Consider the following 14,064-nt stretch of genomic DNA (forward strand, 5'->3'; position numbering starts at 1 on the left):
AACGAACGCCATCTGGTGAACATAATTTCTTATTTTTATTTTGTTCAATATAACTTAATCGTATGCAATACATAAGAGAAGAATAAAACTTGCATGGAAAAGGGAAATCTGACGTTAAGAATTTGATTCCCGTAAAGAAAGTAAATGTTCCTAACACTATTTGATTAGTTTTAAAGTAATACAAATGTATGTCCGTGGTGGATATTTAATCCATTTATCATAATTAAAACAACAGCTTGTAAATGAAAACGATTTTGTATCAGATATTTTTCATATTCGTAAAATGAGACCCATTGATTTTAAGAGCGATTCAACAGCAGAAACGGAAATTATTAATATTTTAATTTTATACCGATCAAGTATTAATAATTTCCGAATCAAATCACGTCGTTTGTCAACGCGCCACCTATATATATATATATATACATCAATATTATTGATAATTAATTTTATTCTCAACCCGAAAAAATACGCTATTTGCCATTGTTTGTATAGATTAATTAGAAATAAATTTGTATATATTGTATATTTATGTATCTTAATTTTTAATACTTTGTATTGAACATTTTGTATTTGTTGAATAGAATACTTAGTAATAATAATTATATTCTTTGGTGCCTTAAGATCTAAATCTCAATTAATTATATTGCCAAGTGTAATGGTGTTAATTGTTTCGAATACATCCGTACATCGTATTTTATAAAATCAACATATTTATATTAACGATTTTCTTGTTTTCTTTATACGCAACACTTTTGTAGAAATTATTGTTTGTTTTAAATAAATAAACAAACACATAACTTATACTAAATCTTACTTTTTAGTATAGGCTAAATTTAGGCATCATATCACATTTATTTTATTCTGTTCCACGTAGTAGCATTATAAAATCTACATAAACCTGTGAAGATTCATGCTGTGATAAAACAGCAATAAAACAAGTTTTTCTACATTTATTACTTAGTAAAAAACTAGTAAAAAAAAGTAGAAAAAATTACAATAATTGTAATTTGTAATTGTAAGTTTTTTACTAAAGTTGCACGTAGCCCCAATTTTTATAATAGAATGCGTGACGCCTCATTCATAAATATTATATAAAAAATTGTTATAGTACATGGAATCATTTTTTATACGTGTGGTAAAAGAGAAATAAAGGAAATGTGTCTAACAAATATTAAATAAACCTAAAATTATAGATTCTAAAATTGCCGTTAAATGATATTAACAGAGCTAGATATAAAACAAATGTATAGATTTACACAGCGAATTATTATTAAATGCGATGATTTTTCAAAACGTTAGAAGAAATAAAATTAAATTTTAAAAATGTTTTTATGAATATATATACGATTTTCTGCTAAATATATAAAATAATGTATTTGAGTGGTATTTTAAGATAATAAATTAAAGATTGATTAAATGTATAATTTTTTAAAACTATGATCAATGTAACAATGACATATGACAGCCTTAAATTTTTTAATTGTTTCCTATAAAAGTGCCTTAGAAATCATTATTCATATAATTTATAAACTATTCTTATATGAATGGACATGGCATTTATAATAAATGAATATATTTCGTAATTTTAAATGCAGAAATTCTTATAAATTTTGGTTTATAGAGTAAAATTTATAGTTTTAAGAATAGTTAATAAAGTATATATTTTTATAATTATTATACATTAAAAACACGTAAAATGATTTATTTATAAAAATAATTTAACAATAACATAGTTTTAAAAGTCGTGCATCGTTTTAAGTAAATTTATTTTAATACATAATATACATTTATATCCGAAAAAGTTTAAAATAATATTTATTGAATTTTTAAAATTGTAAAATATTCATTTATGTACAATAATTTTACATATCTAATGTACAAAATATTCTTTTGTTGTCTGTAATTCGTTATATTTTAAAGGAGAAAACAGATTTTAAACTGCTATAAAATTTTCTTCGCAAGGAAAAAATATTATCGGGGTTAAAAATCAGATAGAAGAAAAAGAAGGAAGATAATGAAGGCATTTCCGTAAGTCATCCATCACTGCATAACAACATTTTCATATACATTTTTCTTAAAAAAACTACTGTACTTGAGAATATTACCATCATTAATCGAAATAAAACTAGTTATCCTTTTTTTAAGTTTCTATTAGAAATATAACAAATTAGAAGTGTTCTTCAGTTTTTATTACGTATAAATATGTTTATAAAATAGGTATAGAGTGGTTGAACTTAAGTGCTTTTTAACAGTTTTATTCAACGTTTAAATTATCCATTAGGTTCAAATCAATTGACTTTCTTTTTGTGTGATAGCAATTGATGGTACTCTTCCTTTTATCACTTGATTACTTTTTTATACTCGTCGTTGTTTATAGTTGAGAAAATGTCATTTTCTGGAAATGAGTATTTTTTTAACTTATATTTTGTTTTGTGTAACTTATATCTTTAAAATGTTCGGTTGAGCTAGATTTTAAGATTAATATTATCGACTGGTTGCATCGATTAAATAAAACCGGAAGGTTGACGTCACTAAGACGTCCGGTTAATCGATCCATAAGTTCAAGTACGGGGGCGGAAGTTGCATACCGTACTACAACACGCCGTCTATCGGTTTCTGGAAAATCCATTGACGCCATTTGTCGTGGGATGGTACCCATTTCTATCTTTCTGGGATGGGAAAGGTTGTAGAAAAGAGCAGGGAAATTTGCGATGTGACCGGAAGTCGAATGAAGTATTTAACAATCCAAAGACGTACGAAAGTTCAAATAAAATTGTCGGTATTATTTCGAATTTCGGTTTACTCGTTATGAGATCTATGACGTCGCATCAGATAGTACAAAGGTAAAAAGTGCGCTAATATTAGAAATGTAGGACACATACGGCTCCACCCAATGTCTCACTCGCTCTATTATATGCCCCGTTATAGAAGTTGATCGATTAGTCCTCCTCCTTTCACCCCACCGTAGCTGTTACCATGGAAACTTAGCAATGGTTAAGTTATCGGAATTATCAATAAGATTTCCATAATGTCAGTGACATAAGTTGGTCCCAAAAAAGTTTATACCTTTTATATAAAACAACCGATACAGAGAATAGTGACGTAACGAACAAACTGGCCAATCAACTTTCGAGGTCCGTTTCTACTCAGGTGTGCGCCGCCCCTAAGAAAAATCGGTTCTAGTATGCGATCAATGAAACTAACGGTCACTAAGGCAACAAGAACAGACTAAGCGTTTAGCCTTTAGGTTTGCACAGAAGTACTCGGTAGCTATACGAGACACGATGGTACGATGGGGATCCCCCATTCGTCTTATACGCCTTTCTGTAGGACAGAGGAGGAGGCATTCAACTAATGCCAATTCACGTTACGAACTCGTATCTAGAGTACCGAATCCCCGACCTCAACCTAGACATGCCGCCAGCAGTGGTAATCTGTATGTACTTAATTCTGTATCACAGCACAGCACCTATGTATATGTATTTTTTCCATATATCACTGCACTCTAACACTATAACCATGCATGGCTTTGCTTTTATATATTTCTCTTTTTATATATAATTCCCCAATTATGCATTATCCTACATGTACATTTTTTCCATTTATTATTAAATCGTTTAAAAAATTTCAACTGTGTCAATAAATTTTAATAATGCTAACATATACTGTTATAAGAAAATAAAAATTAGATTTTAATAAATGTTACATAATAATGGATGTGATGTAAATTAACAGATGATATTAAAACAATTTTTTCATTAGGAAAATTGCTTCTTTTCTCACTATTTCCCTGACTAGTAATAATAATATTTTAGTTTCTAATATAAGTTAAATTATAAAAAATAGTTATATTTAATTCAAATAAAATTTTTATTTATTAAGAATTAAATAAAATTAATTGTAAATCGGGAAACACTATCGTAATTTATCATAATGAAAGTAATTTTAAAGAGCGAAAATTTCAAAATTATGTTGTGTACATCCACATTTCATATTACGATTTTTAGATTTCTACAAGATAAACCTTAACATAAATTTATAAAATATTAAAAATTTTAAATTATTTGATATTAAAATTCATTTCTAATTATTGCACCTAAAGAAATATCGAAAAATTTAACATGTTAAAATTATATTCACCAAAATAACATCATTCAGATCGGAATGTTAAAATATAAGATAAATTTTAATTATTTGTTGTGTGTAGGTATGCAAAAAATTATTATTTACATAGAAACGAAGGCTAAATAAATCTGTATACCGGTATATTGATATACAAACTACAAATTTTCAAAGCAAAAATAAAAATTTTTAAATGACTTCAAAAACTAAAAACAGTTTCTAATCTATCAATATTAATCTCTTACTCCATAAAAATCGTCGCATAAATTTTCTGATAAGAAAGTTTATTTTGAAAATATTGCAATTAATATTTGATAAAAAAATTTTTATCAAAGATAAACGTGTAATATCAATTATTAATAAGAAGTTTAATTATTAATAAGAATATTATATTTAACACAAAATTAAAAAAATATATATATATATATATATATATATATATATTTTAAAAGTTAATGATTCTTTCATCTCATTATATTTATTACAAGAACTTCAGATAATTTTAAAATACCATTCTTTAACTTTTTAAATCTGATCATAATAATTGACTTTGTTATAAAGAATAGTCATTTATTTTAATTATGTTTTTTACGAGCCAAACATATTTGATTAATCAGAAAAATACATTTACTTTTAATAATCATTTTCGTTACTCTAAATTGTTGAATACTTTAAATAGTCATCAACATTTAATGCGTTATTATTTTTAAAAGAAAAATTTAAATATACAAAATGCAATATATATATGTATATTAGTAAATGTAAAAATAATGACAAGAAGCAATACCTGTTTATCATTTATTTTATTTTTTCTGTTTTCTTCCTTTTTTAAAAGTAGTTATAAAAATAGATTCCGACTATTTACGTTATATAAGCAAAAATAATATTATTTTTAACGCGTCTAATGGTTTTTAATGTAATATTTTAAGCTGCAGAATTCCAGTTTTATATCTCACTGATATTTACTCTAAGTCGTTTTAAAAATATAAAATTCCTAGAAAATTACGCGACTAAATATCATACTTTGTTTTAGATGACCTTAACTAAAGTTGCCATTACAAATATAATTTTATAAATCTGCACTATTTTCTATACCCAACGAAAATGACAAATCAAAAAATTAAAATATATATATATTTTTTCCTATAAATTTAAATGAATAAACGTTATATTCAACAAGTAAGAATCATTGTTTAAAGTATAATAATGGTAAAGAGAAGAGTTTATTTTATAAAATTAGTCATTCAGTAAAATTAAAATATTTCTATTAAACTTTGTTAATAAAATTGGAAATTCTTAAGTACAAAAAGGCAAATATAAAAAGATATAGAATAGATTATGTTAAATATTAGTGTACTGTATACATTAGCTTATATAAGGTATATTAATTGAAATTTGTGATTTAATAATCTGTTGCGCATTTAATAAAATATGAACTGTTTTTATCAAATTATTATTTATATACATTAAAAATTATTTAATTAATATTATAACATATTCTGTTTTTTTAACCTGAATATTAGAACGTTATCATAATTGAATTTAAATCTAAAATAATAATTTAGAACGATGAAAAACAGAATATAAAATATAAGCAAGAATCAGGTATATAATATGTAATTTAATTAATTTTGCACGGACTTTTTTTATAATTGTTTAACTATTGTTTGATAAATTATAGTGTATTCCTGGGTCACTAACTTCCCGAAATGTAATTTAAACATTTATTAATATTAGTTCTATTAAGAAAGCGAAAAAATTTTATTTTTTAGTACAGTAAACATTAAGCAAATTAAAGTTAGATAATTGTCTGAGTCTAGTGAATTAAACCAAATTATAATAAAATATTTGATAAATTACAAAATGATTAAAGTCTTTTTAGATAAATGTGCTTGTAACCAAAACATTGCCGATACTAAAAATGTGTTAAAATATTTTATTAATCATTAGATGAGCGAATTTAGTAAGTTTATGTGTTTGGATTCTTCACAAGATGATTTTTAAAGGTCAATGGCATTTTGACGATTCTAGTAAATTTATATTCCTCCCAATCCAAAATTATCGATGGCTGTATGATATTTTTAGCATATTAATTTATAAAATATTCATAACTAGATGAGAGATATGCCAAAAAAATTGAAATACCTGGGACAAATTGAGGAATCGAGCAAAATTTTCGGAGCCAAAAAGTACTCATGTTTTTCGCAATTACTCATATTAAACTTTCGAGTTTTTCAATCTTAATAAATTTTTCTAGCAGCAGCTCAGCTTACAAATGTAAATTTCAAATTAAGTTTTTAACTGTTTTAGAATTAATGATCGTAATTCTTCATCTGGATTAAAATGATTACTTTAATCATTCTTTCTTCTTGTAGTTTTTCATTCTATTGGAGTAATTTATTAATCATCTTTAACTTAAAAAAATATTTAAATACATAAATTCTCTGACCGTTGACTCGTATCAAGTATAATATATAATATTTTTAACACATAATATATTTATTGTAACTACAACTCTTTAATTTTAAATAAGATTAATAATCAAAGTTAATAATGTTTATAAACTAAAAGTGAGGTTGTTGAATTTTTTTTTTAGTTTTAAACTATTTTTTGCCGGAAATATTCAATATTAAATGATATATATCATTGTTAAATGCACTAAAATTTTAGAGACGTAGAAATAATTAAATTGAAGCAATATTTTGTAAACATTTTTCCAGTTATTCTATTTTAAATCTGCGGTTTTAATTATCTTCAGGCGTCTTATCTAATAATAACTATTTAAAATTAAAAATGCAGATCCGCTACACGAAAATTAAATTTTGCAATGAAATCGTTAAAATTTATACATAAATATTTTAAATATAATTTTATCAATATACATGTAAGAATATAAATTATAAGATTCCTTAATTGCATAAATAATTTATAAAATATTGATCTAAATAGTTAAGCACTATGCGTACCCACTAATGAATTCATTACTTTATTAAAGTATTTATTAAACTTTCTTATAATATATTTAAATATATTTTAAGAAAATAAAAATATAATCAAATTTACGTAATTATTAATTATCAAACAAATTAGTTTATAATACGTTTCTCATGTCATAGAATTAAACGCATGCCTACAGCCTATGATCGATTCGTTAAACTATATGGTCCATCTATACAAAAGTACTTTTTATCGATTGAAAGCCTATATCATATTCTGTTTCTTTGTAATGATAAGTACGAAATTCTGAATTTCTCTGGTGATATAACTCGCATTCTTCCGTTTATTTACTAAGATAAAGTCCAGATCTCATTATAATTACAACACTTTGATTATATTATGCACAGGAAGTAACAATCAAACTGTCAAATATTTATAGATATAAATTATATATACACGTGTATAATTTACTTATTTAAAACTCCATCCTTGTTTCGTTAGAATTAAGAATTTTTATCTTTTAAATAAAATTGCTTCACAATTATCTATTATATTTTCTAATGGGTTCAAAAAACTTACTATAATATTTTAAGTAATATTTTAAAGTCATTTGAAAAGCTTAATTACTGAAAATAAAAATAATTTAAATAGATAATCCGTGATTTTTAATTTATAAAAGTCATAAAATTCCTTTCGTAATAGTTGTAAAACATTGTTTCTATCAGTTAATTACATTAAAAACAAATAAATGACATTATTCATTTATAGATTAAATATAAATAAATAACCGAATTTATATTTTAAAATATATTTTTTTAATCATTTCAAAGTATAAATAATAAATGCAATTCACATTTCTTAAAAATATAAAGTTTACTGCTATATGATGTTTGCAAATAGAGTATTACTGTGCTAATGACATATTGAAATTATTTAGTAAAATATAATCATTTAATTATTATTATTTTTATACTGCATGTTAGATTATTTTATTTTTGAACTACAATAATATTTTTTAATAAACAGAGTCAAAACAGCTATATTCATATACATAGAAATATCATATAATTATATCAATACATACAGTGAAGGCATTTTACACAAATATATGAAGAATATTTAACAACAGAAATGAATTATTACCTTGTAAAGACAAATTGGCTAGATAATTAGGGAATAACTATGTTACAGGGGATAGAGTTTCCTATTTGTGAACATTTACAAGACATTATACATTTTATACATTAATTAAATATTGCAAACAATAAAACAATCCGGAACGTATCTTCATTAGTACATTGATACATATCTTTAAGATAATATTTTGTTTTTATATAGTCTAAAGAATCACAATTTTTAGCATATGATATACAGAAAATTCTATAGAATAACACTAAATATAATTTGCATTATAAAATTTAATGTATTTCCTCCAAATCCCAGGAAATATTTATTTGGTTTCAACTGTGAAAAGCATCTTTGAAACTAATTGCCAAATTAAAAATATGAAATTTTTAAAAAATTCCATAATTACATTGAAAATTTATTAAAATTTGCGCATTTAACACACTGTTTGCAAAATTAACATTTATTTGCATAATTTAAATATTAAAAACAAAATTATTAAAAAAATTTTTTTTTTAAAACTTAATAAAGATATTTAAATTATAACTCAGCATATACAAAGTTTTCCCAATATCACGAAATTAAAATATTAATTTAAAAAAAATAAAGTTTTATAAAGTAAAAATAATATGTTTAAGCTATCAGTTCAGCATTTACACGCTCACAGCAAATTAGTGATTATTCTCACCTCAGGATTCTTTAATGAAATTTTCAAGTATACAATGGTGATACTTAATAACTCTGTTGGCATCTTAATCGCACCTAAACCAGAACAACAATATTGGCTATTGCTGTTTAAATTATAGAGATTAGTAAGAATGTATTATAACTAATTTAATGAAAAAGTAAAAAGTGAATTTTATAGTTTTTGAGGGTGTACTTTTTAAAGTAGCATATATTATTGGAAATAAACCGACAATACTAAATAATGAAATTTAATTTCCGGGTTTAAAAGTATACAGTACATCCTAAGACTTTTACATCCACTTTTATTTTGTTGTCGTTAATATTTATTTTATAAAAACATTAAAAAAATTCAAATGTTTGCTTGTATTTCGGTATTTGATATTATGACGAAATTATTATTAAATTCGATTAATAATTTTTGTGGCATTTTAAAGTATAGCTTGAGCGAGGGTTTTCGGGATTTTTAACTAAATAGCAAAGGTGACATTTAAAAACTATATGACATTTTTGAGGAAAAAATGATCAAGGCGGTTTAATGACATACATTAAAATTTTAACTCGTTTTTAAATTTAAATGGAAAAATACTTACAATAAATAATTTTAATATAGAAATAAAATAAACAATTTTATTTGTAGCAACATAACAATTTACGCAACGTCTTTGAAATGAGGGCGCTAAGGACACAGCGCTGCCACTTCCCTCTATCGGACATTTTCGGAGGCAGTGGATTACAGACATGACGCTGTGGAAAAATGAAGCTGGGGGAGAGGCTGTAAAGCAGCGCACGCACTATACAGTTAACCGATCTGTGTGCCTCATCATATGGGTGCAGTTGAATATAGCGCTTACTTTGAATATTTCTTTTTGTGTTGTTATCTAATTATGAATGTCTTAGTAACGGTTCCAGGTGCCTCAAACAATCGTGCCACTTCTATTAAGTATATTGTGTCAGAAATATTTTGCTGCTAGTTACAACAATCACCATGTCTATTAGAAGAATATCGGGGTAAGTGTTTAAGTTTAAAGAAAAAAAAAGAAAATAAGAAAAACTAAAAAAAGCTGGCCATTTACGTATATATATGTGTGTACATAGATAACAGTTTGGGATTAAAATCGAGGGATAACAATTGTTAGTTTAGAATAACGTTTTTAACAGATTAAAAGTCATTTCTAGGATTCTGAAAGGAGTCGGTCATCTTCGAAAGCCGTGAAACAGCAGTGGCGGTTGATCTATTTTTAGAAAGTCCCTTGCATCGATTGAATAATTGAAGACGAAATGTTAGCGAAAACAGAATGTCTCAGTCATTTCCTTATCTAGGTGAATTTTAGTTGTAAGCGAATAATTTCGTATACCTTCAACAAAGCTAACCTCACGCAGACAATCAATATAAAACTCTCCTTCAACCTCGCATAGGTCACGGAGGACATAGCGGCCGACTAGGTGACGATCCGTTTCGCCAACTAGACTGCATGTATATATAAAATTTACTTTTAAATCATTTAATACAAATAAAAAATTTCAGACATTAAACCATTAAAAATTTCCTCTCGACGTAATTCGATACGCCCACAAAAGTTTCGTTTATTAACTAAAAGATATTTTCGCATAGCAAACATAAGTGTAGTTCGATATGAAAATATATAAAAATGATTAAACGACATGCAAGTTATAAAATCTTTATAGAACAAGCGTAATTTCCAGTTATTTTTAGCTCGATTAATATTCATAAATTACGAACTTCACATATAAAAGCCAATAGTTTTATATATAGTCTATAAACAAAACTCACTAACCTTTCACAGCACTTTACCCATTTTTATACAGAACTGATAATACAAGGCTTTCAGATTAGCTACTGCACTTTCCTGGAATCTCTCCAACCGTTACTGTTCTATCACTATGAACATAGGAACAATACAGGTGAAATATTTATATAGGCCTATTCAACCGCCGTGGCATTATCTATGTAACACAAGAGATTATTCAGGATCTTGTAACCCCACTTAAATCGTTTATTTTTATAGAAATAAGAATTTTAAAAAGAAATTTAAATTAACAAAATTTTAGCAACTTTTTTTTTATGTAAAAGAATGTACTGTACATTCTAAGAAGGATACAGTTAAGTAATAAATTTATTAAAAATTTTGAAGACCGTTCTATTATATTGTTACTGAATTTATATTAAATAATTATACTTCATAGAAAAAAGTTGTTTTTAATCAATGCAAGTTATCCTAAAATAAAATCGTTATTCTCTTCATCATATTGATCAAACTACTGTATTGATTTACAAAACTAAAATAACTTTCTCTGGATACGAAAATTTCATCATATCTAGAACATGTTAATGTAAAAAAAACATTATAAAAATATTATTATTTCAACAAATAATTTTTTAAGATATAGTCATAATAATAAAAGACAGGAAACAGTATTTGAACAATAAAAATAACTTTTAAAAATGAAAACAAGTGACATTTATACAGATTCGAGCATTTCACAGATGTAACACAGATGACAGTAAAATTTAAATAATTTATCAATCGAATTATAATTACACAGATGCATTTAGCGAACAATACTACCTATCATCGAATATATTCCATAATCTCGGTTGAAAATATAAATCAATATTGTATTTCGGCAAAAATAATAGAACAGGATTTGTATGATAACAGACTTCAGAAAGAAGGTTATGCGAACCATCGTATTTTCGCTAACAACTCTGAGGGCTGGATCAGTTTTTGCTGACCATGGCAGGAGGTGGGACGTGGGCGTCACAAGGAACTTTGCTCGATTTATTGATATGTCCTACGACCGTCCTAAAGGTGTACGACAGCAGCGCCACTGCAGGAATGACGTCATGGAAATGTCGGCTTTCGAACCAATCACGCGGAAAGTGCAAATTTTAGAGTTGAATACGTAGGCCTAACCGCTTACCATTTAACCCAAACGAAACTTCCTAGGACAGTTATAAAGTTCATTAATCTGTTAAGAAATTTCGCGCCATAGTAAACATTTTGTAAATAAACTACGTAAAGATCCGTTTTTTTCAGCTTTCGTTTACGTTCATGAACTCGTAACTAACTTTGTCGTATTTGTAATGTGTTTATAATATCTATCCAATAGCGAGATTGTTATCGCAACGCCTGTAAACCTGTCTTTCTAGCAAGCTTTATTGTCGGACGGAAAAACCGAATAAACTATTACAAGTTTAAAACACAAGATCTTTAATATGAAATAAAAATTAAATCATTTATTTGTGGAAAAAATTAAGCATTTTTAATACATGAAGTGATAAAGGCTGTTTCTTCTCGAAAGCTTTGAAATGAACGATATTAAATAAAACGAATGAAGAGTTAAGAAAAGATATTTTTAAATTTAAAAAAAGTATATATATTTTAAAGGCTATAAAATGTTTATATTAATTTCCACGAGCGTTTACCGTGCGAGAAAAATATTATATTCAGATTACTAAGAGGGATAATCAGTCATTAAGCGATATAAAAATGACTAATTGCTTTCGCACTCCACAATTTAGTTAATGCGAATAACATATATTCAGTTTAAATAAGAGAAAATGACTATTGTTTTCATTAATTATATAATATGTAGATAACAAGAATACAATTAAATCTCTCAGAAACGTGTTTAACTTAAAGCCGTTATTTGTAGGATTAGATAGTAAAGAGAAACAAACAAGGCTATAAATTGTTTGGTACAATCAGAAGCAGAACTATCATCTTACTGAATTAGTATGGAGAGACTTGGTGTTAGTTTTATTGCTTGTGAATTGGCTGATGTTTACATTTCAAGTATGCAATCTATCTTAATTTTTTCACAACCATATAAATCATGATTTAAATTTGTGATTAGATGTATGCATATAAAAAGCTTGTGTAAATATTTCTAAATTTTGTACTTTTTGATTAAAAAATACGAGCTTTACTTGATATAAAAAGTATTAAAAAGTTAAATACTCTGCCCAGGAAAATGGCATGGAATTAAAGTTAAAAAATAAGAACATTTGAAGATAGAAAATGTTGAAGAGAGATTAAAAATGAACGGTTTTAATTTGTTGTAATATTTTTTACTGATCCACAGATGTTTGTTATGTTAAATTAACCATTTTGCTATTTCCGTATTGGCATTTGTTGCTATATTTTATATACGAACGGAATATAAAATCAAGAAAAGATGTATTGTCACGGTAATAACGTCTTGAAACATGAAAAGCTAATGACAGAATATTTTACATTTATAGAAAAATGACATCAAAACAGATAGGTACTCACTTATAGGTAGAAGAGTATTGATAATTTGTGACGTCACTGCCTTACTTTATTCCTATTGGCTAATAATCTTTTCCTCTCTCCTCCCAGGGGTTCGGATCCTCCCGATATGGACTCAAATGCCAACAATACAAAGGTGCGTCGTGCTCAGAGGTTACCGAGTCTTCGTTTAGCTAATGGTAGGATTAACTATGGTAGTCCGTCTGAAGAAGAAATACGTTCCCCTCGTAGTCTCCATAAAGAAGACTCAATTAAGATTAGTATTGAAAATACTAATACGTGTTCAGATTCTTTAGTAACTGCAGCTGATGACGATCAAACTCTAGTTAGTGATTATATATCCCCGGAAATGAATTTTAAAGATTCAAAAGTGAACACCGCTGCCGGTGCAGCCAAAGATGGTGATAAGGACGATATTAGTCTATATGGAACTCCTAAGGAAGAAATCGGCCCGGGACTGTCTGAAGTTAAAGCTTCCTTCATGAGGAACCAATTAGAAGCACTGTTTCAGCCATCGGATAATAAGTTAGCAATGAAATTGTTTGGAAGCAAAAAGGCGCTTATGAAAGAGAGAATCAGACAGAAGGCTGCGGGACATTGGATCATCCATCCATGCAGTACTTTTAGGTAAGTTTTCAACTCTCTAACATACTTTTTATGCAAAATTTTTATTAACAATGATTGATTTAGTTTAAAAATATGAAACTTGAAAGTAATTTATGCAAGAAATATGTATAAAGTTGAATGGAAAATAAGTAAAATGCATCTGTAAAATTATTTAACACCAAAAGAAAAAGGAAGTAAAAATAATTTTTCATAAAATTGAAAGAAAAATTAACAAGAAACTAAATTAACTGATTAAAAATAATGAAATGCAAACTTAAAAATATTAAAA

At 26.2% G+C, this 14,064-nt stretch overlaps 1 protein-coding gene across 4 annotated transcripts in view; it reads left to right on the forward strand.

Moving 5' to 3' along the window:
* Nucleotides 1–3,239: 3,239 nt before the first annotated feature.
* The window catches only part of Ih (hyperpolarization activated cyclic nucleotide gated potassium channel Ih), a 97,690-nt gene continuing 86,865 nt past the window's right edge, over nucleotides 3,240–14,064 (forward strand). For all 4 annotated transcript variants that reach the window (XM_067274546.1, XM_067274549.1, XM_067274547.1 and 1 more), the window contains exons 1-2: nucleotides 3,240–3,439; nucleotides 13,260–13,796. In XM_067274546.1, the coding sequence (XP_067130647.1) occupies nucleotides 3,288–3,439; nucleotides 13,260–13,796 (689 nt within the window). In that variant the 5' untranslated portion in view covers nucleotides 3,240–3,287. The remainder of the gene's footprint in view (nucleotides 3,440–13,259; nucleotides 13,797–14,064) is intronic.

This window comes from Centruroides vittatus, unplaced genomic scaffold (assembly GCF_030686945.1).
Source record: "Centruroides vittatus isolate TY-2023 unplaced genomic scaffold, ASM3068694v2 contig_549, whole genome shotgun sequence".
NCBI classification, from domain to species: Eukaryota; Metazoa; Arthropoda; class Arachnida; order Scorpiones; family Buthidae; genus Centruroides; species Centruroides vittatus.